Here is a 23957-nt window from a genome sequence, read left to right as displayed (position 1 = left end):
CTGTTCAGATAAGTATGTACATAGCACTAAAGCTACTAATTGTTCTATGTCAAATTACCTTTTTTATCATTGTTAGTACCACTACAACAACTGCTGCATTTTGTCTTTTAAAAGAGCAGTTTATGCTAAGATTAATACTCTGTAAGGTAAGTGTGACTTAAAATTCATTCACAATATCTGTATTGTGCATTTATTATACACACATATTGTACATATGCATACATTTCTCTCTAGAATGTATATGTAGAACGGATACATTATAAATGCAATATGTGTCATATATATGAACTTACATAAAAAGGACGTGCATTTTTGCATATGGATAAAGAGACCAAGGTGACTGGCAGCAGCTCTTAGAAGTATCCAGCCACGAGTAAGATGTTTGTTGGACAAAACATGGCAGATCATTTTTTTTTCTCCTTACTACCTTTTTCTATCATTTGTTCTTACAGCCCTTTTAGAAACAAACATTTTGGAAAAGGGTTTTTTTTTGTTGTTTTGGTTGTTTTTGTGGTGAGGGGGGATTGACGCCACTTTGATCTTTGAGAGCAATAGAACACCTGGTACCATATTATTTTTGTCCTCTTTTGAATCTTAATTAAGGGGGGGAAGGTCCACTTTTGGGGAAAAAAGTTAACAATAGTAGCCACCTTTGCTTTTTTCAGGATATTTTGAGTAATTCCCCTCCCCACCTCCTTTACAGGGAGAATTAGACACTACCGATATTTTACAATTATATGCCAAATTTGACTTTCTTTTGTTCTTTTTTGTGTGTGTTTTTCCTCTTTTGACCATTGCTTTAATTTACCAAGTGTACATCTTCTTCAAGATCAACTTTTACATTGTGCCCTCTTGTTTTGGTTTATAAGAATTTACTTTTTATTTTTTTATTTTTTTAAAAATAATTTTATAGGTTGAATTCTTTTGCATTTTCAGATCTTAAAGATATATATATCTTCTGAAAATATTCATCACCCCCACCCTTTCCTTGGCCTCTCTTTTTAGTCTTTTCTTCTGTCTCCTATCTTCTTCTTAGGCCATGTTTGCCAGCTACGTCCCTGAAATCATAGAGTTAATAGGAAACCGCAAGAAATATGGTGGTTCCTATAGTGCGGTTAGTGGAAGAAAGTAAGTATTCCAAGGGGCTCTGCTGCCTCTGCTGCAGTAGAACACTCTCTGCATGCCATTTTCTTTTTTTGTTTTTTTTGTTTCATGCATGTAGGCAATGTTTGCTCGCTACGTGCCAGAAATTGCTGCTCTCATCCTTAATCGGAAGAAATACGGCGGGACTTTTAACTCAACCCGAGGCAGAAAGTAAGTCAAAAAAGACCAGGTGTGGTTGTGACACAGTAAAGAAACCCTGAGTGTGGTAACATCTGACTCATGGACACTACCTGATATGATAGTGCTCTATGATTTCAAATGTTACCAACGGTGAGTTGTTGTCACACTATATTATAAGAGACCTGGGCCATGCTAAGGTACAAGTCACAAGATTTTGCCCCTTTTTAAAAAAGAATCTCTGCATACCACTAGAACAAAACTGATATATTCTGGAAGGCACCCTGCTATTGCATGTACAGTTACCTGGTGGATAAGGTCATATCTTGCTTTTCTATGCATCAACCAGTTAGACATCACTTGACTGTATTTTGAGCACGTAATTATACTGGTCGTCATTTTGAAATTATTCAGTCCATGAGAAAATTGAGCATGCCAGAACACAACATGGATACTTTATATTATCTGGCTTCTTTCGTTATGAAGGCCACACTAGAAGATGATCTTCCTACTTCTTATTGATCAAATCCTAAGTGATACTAACTACACACAAATCCAGTGGACTTACTTTGATGTTTACACGTGCTCAGGACTTCTCAGGATTTAAAACAGTCTTGTAATAACCATCACATGCCCAACCCATGCGCCCCGCCCCCCAAAAATAAAACAACCTATGCTAATCCTTAAAAAAGATACATTTAATATCAGGGTAGTGTTATAATCACATAAAAATAATTCTTTTTGGCTGGTAGCAACACTTACGCTTAAACAGTCTTCATAAACCCTCAGAAATTAACTGCTTTACATTTTCGTTGAATGCCTGTTTTTCATCTTTAGCGTGCTATACCCATATCTATGTGGCTATGTCTACACTAAAAAATTTTGTTGAAAAAATTGTCATTTTGTTGGCAAAACCTGCAGGGCATCCACATTCTCAAGGTGTTCTGTGAATAGTAAATCGACACAATGTGGCACTTATGTCAAAAACATTGTGCCCCCATGAGGCAGAACACCTCTGTCAATAGGAAACTGATCTGGACATTCCGGGGGGGCCTCTGTCAAGAGACAGGACTTCAGGGACACCAAGCAGCCCTGTCTGCTGTGATTCCATTTGGCTTTTCTATCAAGACAGCAGCTGGTCAGTCCAGACACTCTCTGTCGACAGAGTAGATCATTCTTTCAATCCTTTTGGCAGTCTAGGCACAATCTGTCGACAGACATTTTGTCCAAAGATCTCATCCGACAGATACTTCTATTGACAGACAGCTCTAGTATAGACATAGTCTATGGAAGCCATGTTAGAACTGTTGGAAAATAGCCTCAAATAAGGTTTACGGCCTTAGATAATAGTCTTTTGGATGGCCCACCCTATTAGGTTTCCCATCTTCTCTTGAGTTCTGCTCATCCCTATTCCATTCCAGTGCAAAGATGGGGAAAACTGTCCCATTGACCTCAATACTTTTTCACATTTACCTTCAAACAGAACATAATAGAGGACACTCTCAATAACCCTTTCTTGTCCCTCCTCTCGTCTATGAGAATTATGCATTTCAGTTTAGTCCCTTTGAAACCATTACTCGACACCTCATTTTCAAGTGACAGGAACATGGTAATAACAGGTTATTTCTCTTCCTTGTTGAGTTAAAAGTCTTCAAATATCTGTAACCATTTACTAGCTAATTCTTAAGCAGTGATTTATAGTATGTGACCCACAAGTAAGAACACTTTCTTCATTAATGTCTCACATCACTGAGCATTACAATGTGTACATTTAAAAGCAGATGTCTCTATAACCACTTTAAAAAGATACTCTTCAATGCCTAAAATACTAGCAGTAAAGTTAACTGATACCACAGTTCACCCAGACCAGTTGAGTTAATCCTCAAGATTAAAAACAAGCATCTTCATTGTCATTTCCCTTCTCGGCTCTTCAGAAAGAGATCAAGAATGAGAGGGAGGTATCAGCAGTTCCCCCCTAAAAGTTTACTTTTAATGCCTGTCTCCTCAATTTCCTACCTGTTGTCTCAGATTTCTGAAGTTTAGAAGCTTTTCAAACAAAAAAGCCACAGCATTTGCTGGTTTAACTCTTATCAGAGTTTCACCAGTAGAGAATTTGACCTAATAAATAGAGTACAGTGCTAAAAAACAGTGTTTCAATTCTCCTAGTCCAGCCTTTTTTTTTTTTTTTTGTCACTGGTACCCAGCATTGCTCTGTTGTCTCTAAACTTGGACCTGATCTTTAATCAAACTCCAATATCTCGAAGGCCTCAACTCCCAGATCACAGGCTTCCTGCTAGCTTTGGGGCTTGCTTCATCTTATTTTATCACAGCGTTTTCTTTTTGCTTTATTTATCTGCGCTCTGTTTGGTTTTAGCTCATTTTCTGTTGGTCTCTGTTCATATCACTTGTCAACTGAATTCACTCTGTCATCGGTGCACAGACTGTTCAATTTACTTTACACATTGTTTCCTGGTTCAAAAGCTAATTATTAAGTACTTTAAAGGAGTCCTTTGCTCACGTGGATCTTTCATCAGAGAATATAAGCTTGGGAACTGCTCAGTAAAAAGCCATTAGCACCCCCTGTTTGATGTTGCTTTTCCAGTCAGTAGAACAAGATTGATGAAATGTTATGTTTGGCCAAAATTTGAGTTTTCATTTGGAATTCAGTGTGGAGAGAATGGGCTGTCAGAACCAATAAGTTTTCCTTCGCTTGGGATATGGGCATGTGGAAGTAATTAGCAATATAAGGTCTTTAGTTGAGCAACCAAGCATAGATTCTGGCAGCAAACATAATGAGAAACTACAAGTTGTTCTATTTCTAATGTCAAAAAGTTTCCAGATAAAATTAAGTGTCTCCAAAATGAAAGCAGATAAACTCTGTTGAAAGATGTTGTTCAGACTCTTACATAGCATGTGTATTTCATTTTCTCACCGAGAGAAACACAGTTTAGTGTTGTGTGTGCACGAACACGCAATACACACACAAATCACAACTATTGTATATACAATAGTGGGTGTCTGTGTAAATTACTCTATCATATATAATAGTAAATTAAAAAAAGCATTTCTCAGTTCTTGTGCAAAAACAATAGAAAATTAAATTATCGAATTTCATGACCAAGGATATATTTTGGGAGAATTTGCTGTAAAGTTATACCTACAGAAGCAGCTGGAACCACTGCATAGAAAACATTCCCAATACCATCAGTCATTCAAGATGAACAATGAATTTTTACCTTATGCTTAGACAGTGCCTTTGAACCAGCAAGATCCCAAAACATTTTCCAAATTATAAAAATAATTAGTTCATTATGGAAGCACAATCACCCGTGGGTGAGATGTACAAATAGCTCGGGAATGAAAGGAGTTTGGAGGAAGAAAGTAACTGCTAGTGTTGCAGGTTATCACAACACAGTTTTCTGTCGCAAAATAGACTGCGATTTTTTTAATTACATCAGATGTGTAGGTCCCAGGCTTGCCACATAGTCCAATAATGAGACTCCTAAGAACAGAGTCAGTAGAACACTCATGAAGAGAATTTGTTCAATGCTGACTGTGAGCTAAGTGTCATTTACTGGTAACAATCCTATCTAGTATGTCATAAATCACAAAATAGAACACTGAGGTTTCCTATACAAACACTGAACTGGTTCAGACCTTGTTACCTGATGGCATCTGATACAGTTACAACCCAATGTGGTAGAGCTGCAGCCCACAAATGATCAGAAAAAAATTCTCAATCCATAATTATCTTTAAAATTACTACTCTTCTCAATAGAGCATGAAAGCCATGTTTAATAACTGGCATGAAATGACCATAGATCATTTAATGTGAATGCTGTAATCTGCTTATTGTAAAGAAAGGACATTTTAAACACAAAGTTAAAATAAAGTTCATTCAGTGGGACAACCATAAGGGGAAACATGTCTACTTTTCTAATGTCACTAATTGGAGTAATGGTAAAATATTATTAACCACTATATTTTCTGTTTTTAATGTATGTACATAAGGAATCTATTTGTTCTGTCCCATACACAAATGCAACTTGTTATTCTCTTTCCTTTCTGTTAATTTATAATGACCAGATTTTTGTATGCGGGGTCTTTGCAAATATGTTTAAGGACTACTTAAGGAGGAAGAGGCAAAGACACTACTCTATATGACATTGTCAGTGATTCATGGCATACCCACTGATGTCTCTGGAAGTTTGGTTAACCAATTGAGAATGTTGGTTCTAGTTTCTGTGTTCCACTCTCAGCCTGTAAAGTGAGGAGTGGTCCTGTAGATAATATAGGGTACTAGCAATTTGAATGCCTTTCTCCTGTTTCTGGCTGAGCTACTGAGTCTCTCTGACTTCTGGTAACAACATAATTTCTCTGTGGCTCAGCTGACCTACTATAATTAACAGTGTAATCTATGTGAGGCTTAGTTGTTTCATGTTTATGCTTTCTGGAAATGAAAGATGTCATGAAAGTCTGAAACAGAGAAAAGTTTATAGTCTTCTTGAGTCATCACACTGACAATGTCACACACAATATTACATATAGTTTATTTCATGATAACATTGTGAAACATTGCTTGGTCTAGTCATTTAATGTTTTGCAAGTACCACAGAAGAACAGTGTATTCTGTATTCAAGAAATTTGATAGGTGAATTTCTAAATAGAAAGTATTTTCAGCAGACAATGTTGTATTGTACTGCTGAGTAATATGTTTCAAATGGCAACAGTAATGTGTGATCCATTATAATATCTGGACGTCAGGTTCTTAGTGATAGATTGCGTGCTACAAGGGACGAGGGTGTGGAAATAATTATTAACTAAATAAGTAGCATGCTGAGATCATGAAAAACGCATCGTAATTTGCAGTGATTAATGCTGGACAAAAACAGGGGGGGTGGGAGAAGTTAGATATAGCATGAGGCGAGAAAGGAGAAAAAGCTGTGCAATCTGAAAAAATGCAATAGAGAACCTGTAAATCAGGGAACAAAAGAATGATTAGGAACTTCAGAAAGAAGGAAGTAATTTTTACCATGGGCAAGTTGATAATTTTTATCTTGAATATTGTGGTGTTCACATTTCCCTATGACGCAGTGCTACACTATTTGGAGGAAGTCTGAGATCTCTAAACATCCCCTATGTCCTATGTTTACTACTTGTCATCTCAACACTTTTCCAGCTCAACAGAAACTACCAGGGCTTCTTTTGGAGCCTGTCAGCAAGGATGACCATGCAGGGAACATTTTAATGTTCAATGCAGGTGACCATATAGGGATGAACAGGACACATCACATCGGTGATAGACTTTGCTGGACCATGGGATATTGGGGAGTGGAGGGAGGGACTCTTCTCTGGGGCCCCTGGAAGAGGTGGGGCCTTGGGCAGATGGGGCAGGGCTAGCCTCAGCTAGTCCTCCGCATCACTTCTGTACCATGCCTCCCTTCGCCGGCACTCCATGGGGCTCCAGTGGCAATTTAAAGGGCTTCAGCTGCAACAGTAGCAGTAGCAATGTTCCAAAAACCCACACCCTTTAAATTGGCAGGCTCTAGTGTAACTGCCCTCTTTGTCCCTTCCCTCTAACCCGCTTCAGTGGCCCTGGATACTATCACATCCAATGTCAACTGGCTCATAGGGAAACAGACCATAGACTGTAGACCAGTGGCTCTCTACTTTTCCAAATAAATATCCCCTTTTCAGGAATATTTGTCTTGCATATCCCACATTGTTCATCTCACTTGAATAATTTGCTTACAAAATCAGACATAAAATGCAAAAAATGTCACAACACATTGTTGCTCAAAACAATGCTAACTTTAACTTTTTACCCTATAACTATTAAGTAAATCAATTGGAAATTAAACATATCACTGACATGTCAGTGTATGGTACATAGTGCAGTACAGACTAGTGATTCTATGTAATTTTAGTTTGTACTGACTTTTGCTTTTTATGCAGCCTGTTTGCAAAATGAGTTGAGTCAAGGTACCCGCAGGAACACATCTGTGTACCCACAGGATACACTGATTCACTCTCTAGAATGCAGCCATTAGGCTTCTAAATCAGTTCATTCACGCCAATCTCTGAAAGGATAATCACCTTGACTGCTTTGTGTTTGGATGCTCTACTGAACTTTTCCAACCAATGTCTTCCCTATGAAATTCAGGCTGGTGTGCTCATGGCATTAGTTTTTTCTCATTCAATTTGCAATGATTCTTGGTTTTGCCTACTAAAAATTCACAAAATATAATTTTCCTGATGGCATTATAGAATTTACATTTCTAACTCCAGCCAAGCTACATTTTATAGAGGCACCTGAAACTTTAAAAGCTAAAAAACTGAACAAAAGCAAGCCCTAAATCTGACCTGATGTTTCTGAAATTCTTAGTGCCAAGTTCATTTTGAGTTCCTTGATGAAGGTTGAGATCACTTCTAAATTAATCTGAATTGGTTTACTCTTTCCTAAATTAACATGTTTTATTTTTATAATGTTCTCATTAATCTTGGAATCAGAATGGCCCTTAGTAGTTTTCTGTATGTATGCACATGCTTTGCATCTCACATGATTAGAATTGATTCAGCCACTGAGGAATAATCTCCCAAAGGAAGTTAGCTAGTCACTTAAAATAAGACTGCACAAAACATTAGAAAAAACACTGTAAGAAATAATCCTGCAGTGGGGAGGAATAGATTTTTTTTTCCGCCTCTGATTTCTTTTTTATAATTACACTATAGTTTGTAGGGCCAAATCCCACTTGCCTTACTCATACAAACTCCTATTAAGTGGTATGGCTGTTAAAGAAAAACATGAGATAAATATGCCTTGGTATAAATAGGTATTATACAGAAATCCAGTGATAGTAATGCAAGATACTCTTTTTAAGTTTGCACATCAGAAACAGTTTAATCATCCAGACCCACTGTTCTAGTTAAGACATGTGCTTAAGACTTTTATTTTAATCAAATCACAGCATTCAGATTCTTTACATTTATAAACTATATGTTAGCAAATCATCAGCATATCATCAAGAAAGATAATCTGTCAGAGATTCCTGAACTTCACAGAGATTTAAAAAAAAAATCCTGTGGACAGACAGATACAGTAAACAGACAGACAAATGGATAATTTAAGTTGACAGGCCATCTTGGACTCATTAAACATGCTGGTTTGATTAGGAATTAGAATAACGTTTTAAAAAAGACTTAGCAGAGTACCTTGGCAAACATACTCTTAATTTTCTTCAGCTTCAGTAACGATCAACATAGTTCCAAAGAAAGTGATGTTAGACCATTATGTTAAATAATTTGATATAATACGTAAGATCATTTTCTACTGGGATGTAAATGTCAATAAGGAAATGAGATGTGGACTTAGGTGTGTGAATCATTTTCTTCTAAAATCCCAGGTTCAAATGAAAACTTACTTAGAGATACAGAAAATGTGGTTAGTGTGAAAGCATCCTCTTCTTATGTCCTGGTACTGCTTCCTGCCTCATCCATTCACGTGTGATTGCCCAGACATTGTACTCTGGCAGGCCACTGGAAGAGCATTCATATTTTGAGGCTCTTTGCTCAGTCACGTGAACTGGTTAGAGATGTAACCTCACTTGTTTAAGAGATTAACAGAATAAACAAGATAGAGGACAGAGTTTCCATCATTTTTTCTTGTCTCCATTCTTTTCTAAAGGTTCATCCAAATCTATTCATGGTTGTTTAAGCGAAAATGGAAATGTAGGCAGTGAGATGTCACAATTTTTATGAACCTACCTAAAAGCTTGTATTCTAGGTCTCACAGCTTCTGCCCATTTCTGGGCATGATAATTTTACATCTTTAGTGTTAGCACAAAAGTGGTAGCCATTATTGTCCAAATTTTTGCCCGAGAAAATGTGAATGGTCAGTTAGGTATTCCAATTGCAGTGACATCTTCCCATGTTCCATAGAATGTACAGGCTGTGAGTTACTAAGCAAACATTCCACAAAGAGCAATGTAAGATGGCAGAAGTGCTGAAAAAGTGCAATGATCTTTGATAAATTATAACCTTTAATTTCCACACAAGCTGTATTGTGGAAAATTAGTCATGAAATTTGGGGGGTGATTTCACTTGTGAGAAATGCTGTGTTTGCAGTCATACATAAAAGGTTTGAAGTCTTAAAGCCTTTGATAACTTAAAGTCAAGCAAGTTGCACAAAAGTTGTCTGTTGACAGATGGAACATTTTTTAAATAACGTTTAAAAAGAATCAAGGAAGTGAAAGAGCATGTTAAATGGTGGAAGTGGGCTGGGAATCCTTTTTGTTCCCTACTGAACAATGTACGTGCTGAATCTACGAGAGCAAACAATTGCAGTTGATTGCAAAAGTAATAGCAGGGTATCTTCTGCACATCATCTCTGTTGCACTCAATAGCTCCAAAAATGTTGGGATTTGGAAGGATTAGAGCAGTAGATAAAAATCTGGTTGATTCTGAAGTGCTGATGCTAGAGTTAAGGTTTACTCATTTGTTATTCTGTAAACCTTCTAGCATGCTCTCCTTTTGCATGTCACAGCACTCAACACGTTTTACTAGTTTTGCTAAACTTTGGATTTCTTTGTTACAATTATGCACGTGTGTTGTGTCTCAATGTTTCAGTGTACAATGTTAAAGCAAAAATATTCTAGTTGTGGATAATATTACTTGACTTATAAATAGTGGCACTGACAGCTGTTGTGGCCCCTGGGACAAGCAGGGAGGTGGGCCTGGCTCCATGCCCTCCAAAAGGGGGAGGGCTAAGGGCAGCACTCACACAGCAGTTCAAAGGGGCTCTAGCCACTGCCACTGCCAAAGTACCAGTGGTGGCAGCCATAGCTCTCGGCCCCTTTGAAATGTCAGGCCCAGGCCAACTGCCCCCTGCATTCTGCTTTGAGTTAAGGCAGAGTTTGCATAACTAACTTAAACCCTAGTGGAAACAGAAGCATGCCAATCATACAGATTCCTCATGATCTGAGTTTCAGAGGTATATGCATCATGCTGGGAGATATTAACTCATGCTTCACAACTTGTTTTAAATATAAGCCATGTACAAATCCACAAGTTATTAAAATGCCAAAAATGAGCAAGGAAGCAATGTGAAGTGAGTAAGAGGAGTTACAGTGGATCACTCATAGAAACATACTGTTGTGAGTCGACTTATAAACATCATTGGGTATGCTGTTTAAACAGACTAGGTGTGCCATTTATTCAAGGTAACAGTCATTGAAATTCATTCCTCCGCATCTGTTCCCTGCCTGTAGTCCCAGTTAGGTGGGCTTATTAACAGTGATTTCTCCTGCATTATAGAAATGTTCCAGGTGGTTTGGAAATGCATTGTCAAATTTATTGAATGTTATGCGTGGAGGAGAAAATGTATACCCTTTCTGCCAGTCTTTATTCAAAGTACTCTGAGGAGAAAAGAGGATTTCCTGTTTAAACAAGCTTGATTTATTCCAGCAACATCCCTCAATCAGATAGCTTACTATACTTTTGGGTAGGGCTGAGCTAATCCACTATACATGGATTCTCTCAGCTAGAAATTAAGCCCAATTGCACCCCATACTGATTATTCACCATATAAACCAAATTTGTGATACCTCTTAAAGAGCTAGAAGTACCTGGTTAGAAGTGAGGAGATCTGATTTCTATACCCAGTAAGCAGCATGTTGGTAAATGCTGCTAGACAATATTGACTTCCCATGGTCCAGCAAATTCTCTCGTTTGGCACTGGCACAGGTCCTGAGCATGTCAGGGGAGAGAGGTTCAACCTATACAAGAAACTAACAACCCCTTCTTTTGATGGAGAAGATGTCTATATTGAGGTACAACAACAGAACAGCTGTGGCAGCTGTGGTGTAAACACACTCGTAGTGTAACTGGAGGATGGTGACCGAGTCTGTGCATCTATTTAAAATGGGGATGATAGTTAGTCTCTTTTGTCAAGATTTTCGAGATCTAGAGATTAAAAGGGCAGTATGTAACGTCATGTCTACAGTTGGGGGATTTTGTCAGTGTAGCAACACCAGCAAAACCTCTAGAAAGAGTACAGTTATAGCAACTTAGAAATGCTTATATCAGTGTAGATACAATTATACTGGGTCTGTTACTAGCTTAGCTATATGTCAGGACTGGGTTATGGGCAGCCTGTGGGCATAGAGTGAATTACTCAATACTAGGGATGAAGGTCAGAGATCAATATAGTGCCAGGCCAGGCCAAAACTGCAAAGTCAGAATATATTACCAAATAGAGAGCATGAGGTGAGAATGGGGGTGGGGGGGCTGGGCCACGCTCTTTCACTGGGGGTCAGTAGCAATCTTTAGCCAAAGACATTAAAGCAGGATCAGGATTGTGATGTGCACATAGACTGACTGCCAGGACTCTGGAATCAAGGCAAGTTGCAGCAGGGAATGGTGAGACCAGGAGGCAAGTATCTGAGAGGTAGCCGTGTTAGTCTGTATTTTCAAAAACAACAAGAAGTCCTGTGGCACCTTATAGACTAACAGATATTTTTTGGAACATGAGCTTTTGTGGGCAAAGACCCACTTCATCGTGAAGAGTCATGCATCTGAAGAAGCTGGTCTTTGCCCACGAAAACTCATGCTCCAAAATATCTGTTAATCTGTAAGGTGCCACAGAACTTCTTGTTGTTTCTGAAACCATGAGGGTGTCTGGAGGACTGGGCTGCCCAAACAATATCCAGAAATGTTTTTCTGGTATATACAGGGAGTGCCAGCCAACCAGGAAATTGTGAACACTGTGCCAGGCTTAGCATCTAAGGGCATGTCTTCACTTCCAGGAAGATCAACCCAGTTAGGGTTGATCTTCTGGAGTTTGATTTTTGCATGTCTCGTAGCCCTCAACCTCCCTCAGTGAAGACAGTCAGGTAAGTCTATTTCGGATACGTTGATTTTAGCTATGCAATTGCCATAGCTAGAACTACAAATCTGAAATCAACTTATTCCCTAGGGTAGACCTGGCCTCAGTTCCTATTAGTGGCAGCTTTACAGCCCATTGGTGTCACGAAGGAGCAGTACCTGCCTTGAACCCCACAGAACTCATAGCTAGGCAATATGTCAGATAAAAAAAAAAGCCATACCACTAACAGATGCTATTATTAGATAACCAGGCCTAGTAGGACACCTTACTAAACAAATAGGACTGGGACATTTTAACAAGTCTTTAAAACATATTTATAAGATATAAGTACATAAAATGAATCCCAGATGAATGTCAACATTTCTATCTGGGATGTGTGTTGTGATGTAACTGAACTTACTCCTCATCAGGGCAAAAGGAATTGAAATAACCAGCACTGCTCAGGATGTGCTGAGCTTGTACCAAGATTGGTCCTTTTGGAAGCTAGACTTTACTGTTGTTGAAATCTGTGGCAAAAGATGTTGACTTCAGTGTGAGCAAGACTGAGGCCTTGATAGGTGCATTAATATACTATAATGGTCTAGCTCAGGAGATACCATTCACAGCTCTCAAGTGCCATATCAAATATCATACATATAACCATATGCATCAAATTTTGCAGTTCACTTTTTATTTATTTTTAAGCTAGGAGGATAAAAGGAATAGCTAACTTATTGGTGGAATAGATATCTGTGGATCTTCCCAGTTCTAAATGTAGTCAGAAGTGGAAAATGCACAAAAATGGCAGAAAAAAATGACTTTTATCAGAGTCTGAAAAGAATGGAAATCCTCTGTTTCTGTGTAGATACTATAGCAATAAGGGCTAGAAAACCTCTCTGAATCTTAATGCCCTACTTGTATAATAGGGAAAAAGAAGAGTTTCAGATTATTCTTCGTTGGTTTTTAATTCTGCTTTGATTTGTATCAGAGGTAATACTTAATGTTGGTGGCTGATATTTAGTATCTTGTTTTTTTTAATTTTATTTTAACCCATTTCTTGTTATTAATAAACTAAGTGTACTGTATTATAGAACTTTTCACTTTCAGAGTGCTTCACAAATAATAATGCATTTGAGAATAACCTGTTTGGTAAGAACTAGAGGTGACATTAAAAAACTGTAACTGTTTGAAAGATTGTGCACAGTTTCAGCAGAATTCATGATTACAGAGACTGGAAACAGGGAAGATCTCCAACATGTTAAAAGTTGGTCCAGTAATTTGTATACATGTATGATCAATGGGAAGATCTCTGATGCTTAAATTAAGATCAGCATTTCCAAAACTAAACTCAAAGGAATCTAAGTAAAAGTGGGCGGAAGTTCAAAGATGCTGCTCACCTGCAGCTCCCTGTGATTTCACTGGAGTCTATGAGGACCTTATATTTAAGTGCCTAAATATGAATTTAAAACCTGAACTTTCGGTTCCAAAGTTCAACAACATTTGCTCAGTTAACAAGTCCAAGGCAATGGAGAGTTACTAAAAATTCCACTAGATGCCTCTCAGCATTTTAAGTGCCTAAAATACATTTAAAAGGGTAACTGAGAGTCACTTTTGAAAATGGACATCTAAGAAATTCACCTTTTGAAATTTTTACTTTTTATTCAATACAGCATGTTTTCTTTCTACACAGTGTTTGTGAAAAACTTAGAGGATCTCCAATGTTCATAATTTGTATGATTTACTCAGTAGTAATTCATTTTTTCAGTTGGAACATTATATATAGAATTACTTTCTTAGTGTTAGTTGTTTCAGGACCACTGCATTTTCTCATTCTGCCCCCCCACCCCCAAGTAAATTAGGGCCCTTTAAAAAAAAGATTTTACTGGAGAAATACCAAGAACTCAATTCCTATATATTACATCATCACTCCCACTGCAGAACCCAAGGGAGGACAGCCTGGCTGTGCACCCTGGAAGGTCCAGGGCCAGAGGTGGAAGGGATGGGGCCTATGGTAGTCAGACCTTACCACTGCTCAGATATGGTGCTGCCCTCCAACCACAAACAGCGATGCAGAGCAGCGCAGCCGTGGCAGTTCAAAGGGTCTGGAGCTCTGGCTCCCACTACTGCCAAAGTAGCACCAGAAATGCCTGGAGCAATGCACTCCTTTGAAAAGGCAGACCCTGTGGCATCTGCCTTCTTTGTCCCCGTCACCCCCATTCGTGGGTCTGGTCACTCAACACACATGCCACCCCCAGCCCCTATTACCTCAGTGAGAAAAGAAAGGAGGAAATGTGTAGCTTTATATCCATGTTGAACTGAAGAACTGGCGGAATATCACACTGAAAACTCATTGAAAGCCTTTGTAGCGCATGAGCAACTACCCGGTACTCGTACAATATGAAACATCTGACAAAAAGATCCATTCCAACACGGTTCCACATATGCCTTCCACTTTGTTGTGGAGACATCAGCTTTTCATAAGAATATCAACAGCATCTCATTGTCAACGGTATTAAATATTGGTGACTGATGTCAGAAAATCAGCACAAACACCTCCCCTTTGTGAAAACACAGCTGGAAAGTAATGACCAGCTTATTCTCCAAGCTATAACCTGATCTGAAAATAGACCAAACATCACTAGTTTGTTTCCAGTGGGGTCCCTTAGGGATCAGTTCCTGGCCATACAGTATTTAGCCATCCTTAATGACCTGGAACAAAATATAAAATCACCACTGATAATGTTTTCAGATGACAGAACTTCAAGGAGCATTAAATAATGAAAACTACAGGTCAACGATAGAGAGCTCTTTCTGTTATTTGGTAAACTGGGTGAAAATAAACTAAATGTGTTGTTATGTGGCTAGCTTTTTAAATGCAGAAACAAAGAATACTGGGTGCAATGAGGGATTCTCTCCTGGTAAGCCATGGCCCTGAAAAATATTTAGGGGTTGTGGTGGATAATCTTCTGTACATGAGTTCCCAGTGCAGTGTTGTGGCCAAAGGGGCGAACACAATTCTAGCACAATGGACTGATCTATTTCATTTAACAAAGAGAATGTTACAGGGTGAATTGATGACAATCTATAATTCTTTTCTGAGGGGTGTCCCTGGGGGTGCTCTATGTAAGGTGTTTCAGCGCTGTGTGCTTATATTCAGAGATTTTTAAGCTACACTACACCAGGTGGCATAAGGTTGAAATGAGAAAAAGGACAAAAAAACTACTTAGGGTGTTAAAGAGACCAAGGAGCTGCTCAGGTGCTGACCCAAGCCTAAGGTGGTAGAGAAGGAACTGGAGGTCATTTGATGGCACACAGTAGTTAACAGCTTGTACGGGTTTGAAGTGCATACTGTCCATGTGCCACCACCCTTGGTTCTGCTGCTAAATATCTTCAGCTATAAGCACTGAGTACCAAAGCACCTTACATGGGGCAACCACAGGCACAACCATCTTGAAGAACCTCCACTGACCCTCTCTTTTTTTCCTATGAGGAGCAAATATTTAATAATGGGCTCTTCAGTCTAGCAGAGAAATGTACAATACAATACAATGGCTGAAAAATGAACTAGACAAATTCAAACTGGAAATAAGATAAATTTTTAACAAGTGAAAGTAATTAATCTTTGGAAAAACTTAGCGAGTCTCATGAGAGATTCTCTGTCACTCACTATTTTAAATCAGGATTGAATGTTTTCCTGAAAGATATGCTCTAGAAATTATTTGGGGAAGTTCTCTCGCCTGTGTTTTCCAGAAGGTTGGATACATTATCATAGTGGTCCCATTTTGACCTTGGATTCTATGAACCAAGCAAGGATTCAGTAAAATCTAAGAACTCCAGATAATGCCACAACTCTCTTAAAACAACTATCTCAGTAGGTCTTGCTAAAAGGGGGGATTAGCAGGTGGCAAGTCTGTTATTGTCATTGGACAGTTAACTGAGTATAGTTAAAGTGAAACAGGACTTCTTGTTGTTTTTGAAGATACAGACTAACTTGGCTACCCTCCCCCCCGCCCCTGGATTCTTAAAAGGAGACATTAGATGAATGCTCCAAATGAGGGATCCAAATATCTCTTTCTTAAATGATGTTATTCTAAGTCACAATCTGAGGTTTATTCAGTCTGAAACCACAGGGAGTGAAACACACTGAAATTCAAGTGCAGATGATGTTACCTTAGTTCCTCCTCCCATCAAGCAAATATCGGCTGTCAAGGATATAGCGAAACCAGGCAGCATCCAATCAGATAAGTGTACTAAGCAAACTGAAGACTATAGTGGGAAATACTCACCTCTGATTCCAAGTAAAGATGGACCAACTTCACCAAACTGCCTACCATTCAAAAAAAAAGTTGAAATGGCTAGACATTATTATGATACTCTTTACCATTATACAGTAGGGTCTCGAGATTCACGAGTGCCACATTCACAAATTAAATTATTCTTGAGTGACCTTGCTTCCCTGGGGCTCCAGGATGAGGAGCACCCGCAGCTGCTGTGGCTTCCCTGGGGCTCCAGGGCCAGGAGCACCAGCAGCTGCTATGGCTTCCCTGGGGCTCCGGGGATGAGAGAGCTGGCAGCCACCACTTCCTGGGGCTCCAGGACAGGCAGCATCCACGGCCCAAGCCGACCCCTGCCACATTCACGAAAATCAACATTCACAAGGGTTCTGAATACAAAACACTCACAAATTTTGAGACCCTATTGTATACAATTTTATGCCTGGTCTTCTTTAAACATGGTAGATTCTGGCTGTGATGAAGCATAGAGGAGGTGTGATGCTGGTTAGAAGACCATTTTAACTAGTGAGCTTGAATGTAGGCATCCACATGACTATATCTAAAACTTAGGTGACAAAACTTAGGCATGTGTAAAAAGATTGTCCCTGTTGATCCTTGTTATATATATGGTAAAACGTTTTAGGCAGACATATGTAGTTGCTGTTTCTCAGTCTCAGGAGACATACCTCACTAGTAAAGGCCAGCTGGGCCGACAGCCTTTCCAGGCTCCTGGGCAATTAGGTGGAGATTTTATTCTGTATCCCAGAAAGGGTGGAGCCTCATGTGGAAGGGGCTGGTCTGGAACATCAGCATCTTCAGGTCATGGCCTGCCCTCTTCCCAGTCCTGAGTGCTGCCTGAAGCACAGCATTATGGCAGTGATTTAAAGAGTCTAGGAGCATCAGACCCTTTTGTATTGCTGGCCAAGGGGCAATTGCTCCATTTGCCCCACTTCTGCCTGTGGGCCTGGTAAAGGCCATCTGAACAGGATTAATTTTAAAATGAGGCACATTTTCCATAGCTACATGAGTCAAAGTATTTCATGCTGCTACAGAGAGGTTTTGTAATAAAACTCTCTTTCATAACAACTGAAGGAGAGCAGAGAGTCAGGTAAAATAGTGGCTGTAATTCCATATGCTTGCAATAAAAATCAGTTAACCAGGAACTTAAACACATCAGTGCATAATATTTTTAAAAATATTACTCAAGCTTTGACTGTCTCAAGTTAAGGTACACTATACCAGTGGTATCTCTGCTAAAAATGAATTAGTGAGTGGTTCAGCAATAGCTGAGTTGTTATAATATCTGATAAAAGTATATTTTCTGGCTAGCTCTGATTGCATAACCCTAATCTGAACGCCCTGGTGCAGACAAAAATAGAGATTTTTGCCTCAGTCAGGACTATAGTTTTATTTTTAAAGTAGTATCATGAAAATGCATTTTGTGTTACGATCTTGTGTTTTTTTCCATTATCCCTTTCTGCTAGAGGAGTTCTTGGGCTTTATCTGGGCATCAGGCATGTCACCATATACTACATGTTAGAAAGGTTTAGGAAAAGCAAGTAATTTGGGGAGTTAAAATGCTGCACTCAGGTTTGGTAGATTTTACATCCATGTTTCAAAGGTGTCAGTGGCTGCATCAGATGCAAAATAGTGGAGTCAGGCCATTTTTTTGTTGTATCCTCTGCAGCATTAAAAATAAATAAAAGGTCAAACTCTGCCTGCAATATATGTGGTCGAGACACCTTTGTCAATACTCTAAGTAAACCTGTTCAGCTGTATTGTTCTCAGTGCAAGAGTCCACGAGAGGGAAAGGAAATCTGGCTTTTCATGGTCTGTTGTCATTCTCCCCTATATAGCAAAGGGGAATATAATAAAACTAGCAAATTGACCTGGTGTTGCTTGGGTATTTAAGTGAAATAAGATGATTTTTCTGCTTGGAAAATAAAGGGAAGAAGGACATGGTATATGCAAATATTGGGGGCTAATTGTGTGGGAGTGGTGGGGATTGAGGGAGAGGAGCACTTGTCTCCCGGCAGGTCAAAGAGCCCTGTCTGCAAGTGGCTGTGGTTTTCCTGCTCCAGCTGCCCCTAGTGGTCACCTTGGACTAAGGCTGTTCCCTGCTCTCATTGCCCCCAGTGGTGAGTTTGAAGTATGTTGTCCCTCCTGTCGGAGCCCCTTCCTTTCCATGTTCCTGGAAATCCTTGGATTTCAGGCATTTCCCACTTTCCAGGCACAACCAAACTCGAACCTTGGTTTAAGACAGGGTAAGAAGAAGATGCACACCAAATTCGATGGTCGTAGCTCTTGTGGTTGAGTTCTTGAACAAAAGTAGCATGGATAGAGGCACTCTAAAATACATGGTAGGTTAAGCACATGCTTAAGTGAATCACAATGGGCTCAAGAGCATACATAAAGGCTCTGTTAAATCAAAACCTGATTGAAGAAAGTCTTTTGTAATATTATACAAATCATAAACCAGCAACAGCACCTGAAAATATGTATAGTTTAATTTAGTTTATTTAGTGTGCATGTTTAAAGACCGGTAAATCCAGTCTCTGATGAGACTCATAGATAGGTTTTTTTTTTCCTGGAACAGAGTGCTCCTGATACTTTTGAACAGGGAAAGCATAAACATTTCGTATGACGCGAACACTTCTCGCCTTATACTGATAGAATGCTGATAGTCTTATCAAGCACCCCCTCTGTTTCATTTCCAACTTTATCATCCCACTACTATTGTGCAGAAGGAGGATGGTAGTAGACAAAGGCATGACTAGAAGATTAAGCAGGAAGTTAGAAAAGAGATTAAAGCATATGTATTTGATATAATATTATAGTTTGAAAGAGACATCTAGATCAATATCTGCCACATTTCATTAACTTACTTGACAAAGTGTACACAATATGTTCAGAGAATGCTGAATGGAATTTTCAGTTTATTCTCTCTAATTTATTATGACAATAGGTAGACTGTTTTTTTCCCTCCAAATTCTTTATATTTCTTTCAATAAAAATGTATATAACTCCACTAAAAATAAACAGTGAAAGGCTTGCATTTTGTATTGGCCTCTGCAGAGGAGGCATAAGTAAAGAGAAAGGAGATCTGTGTTTCAGAATCTTGTTCAGAAGGGAGCTGTTTTCATTTATAGTACAGTTTACATGGATTAACTGTGTGTTCTTAATTAGCTCACTTCAGGAATCTGAATGTTGTAATTATCCTTTTTTTTCTTTTTTTTAGAGCCTTAACACACTTGTACATTTGACAGTAAAGGTAGTGGTTTAGGGAACTTACTTTGTAAGGAAGCAGTGCTTTTCTTATATATATATGAATGAGACCATCTTTTGATGCACAAGTGAACAAATTCCATCCCTGATCGTGCAAAATAATTCATCAGTGCAGAATCCTATTGTTGTCTAAAGTATACAATTTTTTTGATGGTAATAGTGATTTTGAGATTTTATTTCTGAGGAAATGAGAGAAGGGGAATTGGACTATGTTGCTGTGAAAACAATGGACTCCCAGAGGGAAGCCTTGATTCTTTTTGCTGCTTCCTCCCAGAAGACTGACAAACTGTTTCATCCAATTATGAACTCCTACGGGAAGAACCTGCAAGAATTGCTCTGATGTAATTAGGTCCATGGCTTTTGCCACAGAGTTGGTCTCTAGAGTCCACCACAGATCAGCCAGGCATCAGAACCTCAAGTTGACAACTCAGGGATTGTACTCCCCATGGAAGTAGCTCAATGTGTAACTTAGGCCATTGTGCTTCTGGTATCAGTTGTAATTTATCAAACTTGGCTGCGTTCAAGTCAGGGGGCAAGTTTGACTGTGGGCAACTCAAAGCTCTATGACCAGCTTGAGCCTCCCGAAAGAGAAACTGAGTGGTCTTGACTGCCCAAGCGGAGACTTCCCAGTCTGTCACATAGGGGGTCCACTCAAAGGATCAGAGAAAAGTCTCAGCATTGTTCTCAGGACCCAGCTTTGCCAAACATAGGGCAAACTTGCCCTGTCCTAGTGCTGGAAACATCTCGAGTTGCTAGCATTGCCAGCCCTCCAGGATTGGCCTGGAGTCTTCAGCAATTAATGTCATGTGATGAAATCTCCAGAAATGCATCCAACCAAAAATGGCAACCCTTCTAGTTGTGGCAGAAACTATTCCAGTTATTGATGTTGAGACTATTGATAGTGATGCTCGAGGCTGTGCATGACTTTTCAAAAGTTCCAGGAGGAACGTCTGTGTAAGTCTTTCTGCTGTCTGTGAATAAGTGGACAATTTCCTCTCTCTCTCTCTCTCTCTCTCTCTCTCTCTCTCTATCTATCACTCCTATAGTGTCTCTCAAGTTCCTTGGTGAGTGGGAGTCACAAATCCTGCAGATTATGCCAATTGTACAGGAGCTGCCTCCTGCTGAGTGCCCTTTTGTGGTCCAGGATTGGGTTTTGGGACCCTTGAGATTGCCAGGCTACTTTTCTTCTGGTTCACAGTGCTTCCATCTGGGGCTGGTTTAATAACAGAAATGGTTCAAACAATCCTGCGTTCCAAAGGCCAGTCCATGACCCTAGGCCTGGTTCTCCCCACACATAGACTGCTTTGGTCACAGTCTGTTCCACCGAAAGTGGCCTGTCCCTGCCTCTTCTGGCTGGAGATCTGCCCTCTGACCAGTGTTGCCTCTAAGCTGAATGCTTGGGCAGCCACTCAGGAGAGATTCAGGTGCTGCTCAGCTGTTTAGCAGAGTGCCCACAGCTGGCAATGTGTGTTTCTATTGGTGGTGATCGTCCACCCAATGCCTTGGTGTACATAAAATTTGTTGCACCCATGGATGGAAAAAAATAGAGTGAATGTTACCTCTGACCCTGGCTTCTCTTTCCTATCAGTTCTACCCTGCAACAGCTGTCCCCTTTAGTGATCAGACTTAGAGGGTGACATTTAATAATAATGAGATCTGAAATACTCAGCTTACCCTTGTTGCTTTTCAAACAATGTCTAGAATCAAAATTATTTGCTAAATTAATATTTAATATTAATATTGTGAGAAATGACACCAAAGCTTTAAACCAGCTTTTAACTGATAAGAACATAAGAACATAAGAATGGCCATACTGGGTCAGACCAAAGGTCCATCCAGCCCAGCATCCCATCTGCCGACGGTGGCCAATGCCAGGTGCCCCAGAGAAGGAGAACAGAAGACAATGATCAAGTGATTTATCTCCTGCCATCCATCTCCTGCCCTTGTTCTGAAGGCTAGGGCACCATACTTAATCCCTGGCTAATAGCCATTTATGGACCTAACCTGCAAAAATTTATCAAGCTCTTTTTTAAACCCTAATAGAGTCCTGGCCTTCACAGCCTCCTCGGGCAAGGAGTTCCACAGGTTGACTGTGCGCTGTGTGAAGAAAAATTTCCTTTTATTAGTTTTGAACCTACTACCCATCAATTTCATTTGGTGTCCCCTAGTTCTTGTATTATGGGAAAAGGTAAATAATTTTTCTATATTCACTTTCTCCACACCATTCATGATTTTATATACCTCAATCATATCGCCCCTCAATCACCTCTTTTCCAAACTGAAAAGTCCCAGTCTCTCTAGCCTCTCCCCATATGGGACCCTTTCCAAGCCCCTAATCATCTTAGTCGCCCTTTTCTGAACCTTTTCTAATGCCAATATATCTTTTTTGAGGTGAGGAGACCACATCTGCACGCAGTACTCGAGATGTGGGCGTACCATAGTTTTATATAGGGGAAGTATGATATCTTTTGTCTTATTATCGATCCCTTTTTTAATAATTCCTAACATCCTATTTGCCTTACTAACTGCCGCTGCACACTGCGTGGATGTCTTCAGAGAACTATCCACTATAACTCCAAGATCCCTTTCCTGATCTGTCGTAGCTAAATTTGACCCCATCATGTAGTACGTGTAATTTGGCTTATTTTTTCCTACATGCATTACCTTACACTTACCCACATTAAATTTCATTTGCCATTTTGCTGCCCAATCACTCAGTTTGCTGAGATCTTTTTGTAGTTCTTCACAATCTGTTTTGGTTTTGACTGTCCTGAACAACTTGGTGTCATCTGCAAACTTTGCCACCTCACTGCTTACCTCATTTTCTAGATCATTGATGAACAAGTTGAACAGGATCGGTCCCAGGACTGACCCCTGGGGAGCACCACTAGTTACCCTCCTCCATTGTGAAAATTTACCATTTATTCCCACCCTTTGTTTTCTGTCTTTTAACCAATTCCCAATCCATGAAAGGATCTTTCCTCCTATCCCATGACCACCTAATTTACATAAAAGCCTTTGGTGTGAGACCGTGTCAAAGGCTTTCTGGAAATCTAGGTATATTATGTCCACTGGGTGCCCCTTGTCCGCATGTTTATTAACCCCTTCAAAGAATTCTAATAGTTAGTTAGACACGACTTCCCTCTGCAGAAACCATGCTGACTTTTGCCCAACAATTCGTGCTCTTCTACGTGCCTTGCAATTTTATTCTTTACTAGTGTTTCTACTAATTTGGCTGGTACTGATGTTAAACTTATTGGTCTATAATTGCCAGGGTCTCCTCTAGAGCCTTTTTTAAATATTGGCGTTATATTGGCCGTCTTCCAGTCATTTGGTACCAAAGTGGATTTAAAGGATAGGTTACAAACCACTGTTAATAACTCCGCAGTTTCACATTTGAGTTCTTTCAGAACCCTTGGGTGAATACCGTCTGGTCCTGGAGACTTGTTACTATTCAGCTTATCAATTAACTCCAAAACCTCCTCTAATGTCACTTCAATCTGAGTGAGTTCCTCAGATTTGTCACCTAAAAAGGGTGGCTCAGATTTAGGAACCTCTGTAACATCCTCAGCCGTGAAGACTGAAGCAAAGAAATCATTTAATCGCTCCGCAATGGCACTGTCTTCCTTGATCGCTCCTTTTATATCTTTATCATCCAAGGGCCCCACTGCTTTTTTAGCGGGCTTCCTGCTTCTAATGTATTTAAAAAACATTTTACTATCATTTTTTGAATTTTTGGCTAGCTGTTCCTCAAAATCTTTTTTGGCTTTTCTTACTACATTATGACACTTAATTTGGGAGTGTTTATGTTCCTTTCTATTTTCCTCACTAGGATTTGACTTCCACTTTTTAAAAGCTGCCATGTTAAAAATCATGAACCAAATTCTGAGGGTGCATCCAACTCATCAAAACAAGGTTGAAATCTGACTGTTACTTATACAGTATTTCTTATTCCTTTACTTGTGTTACAAATTGTTGAAAGAAAATTAATTTTAAAAATGTAATCTACTTCTAACCCACCTGTGTTGCTTTTATATTTCTGTGTTACTCAAAGAAATTTCATTGCTCCATTTATATTGCCAGTATCTTATTCTAGTGCATGAGACATTGCCCTCATTATATAATCTGGTTCACTTACACCCACATGGTATCCCTTTCAAATTGTCTACGTGTGTGCTAACATCTACCTTTGTTTACATGAAATCATAAGATCAGTACCTAGAACACAGTGTTACAGTACTTGAGTTTTTGGCATT

The 23957-nt window shown here is 39.4% G+C and overlaps 1 protein-coding gene across 2 annotated transcripts in view; it reads left to right on the top strand.

The window, feature by feature from the left end:
- The window catches only part of KCNMA1 (potassium calcium-activated channel subfamily M alpha 1), an 863058-nt gene that overhangs the window by 609387 nt on the left and 229714 nt on the right, over window positions 1-23957 (top strand). For both annotated transcript variants that reach the window (XM_075000037.1, XM_075000036.1), the window contains exon 9: window positions 1037-1128. In XM_075000037.1, the coding sequence (XP_074856138.1) occupies window positions 1037-1128 (92 nt within the window). The remainder of the gene's footprint in view (window positions 1-1036; window positions 1129-23957) is intronic.

This window comes from Carettochelys insculpta, chromosome 7, assembly GCF_033958435.1.
Source record: "Carettochelys insculpta isolate YL-2023 chromosome 7, ASM3395843v1, whole genome shotgun sequence".
Classification (NCBI taxonomy): domain Eukaryota; kingdom Metazoa; phylum Chordata; order Testudines; family Carettochelyidae; genus Carettochelys; species Carettochelys insculpta.
The sequence above is the reverse complement of the archived record's forward strand: the minus strand, read 5'-3'. Positions and strand labels throughout refer to the sequence as shown.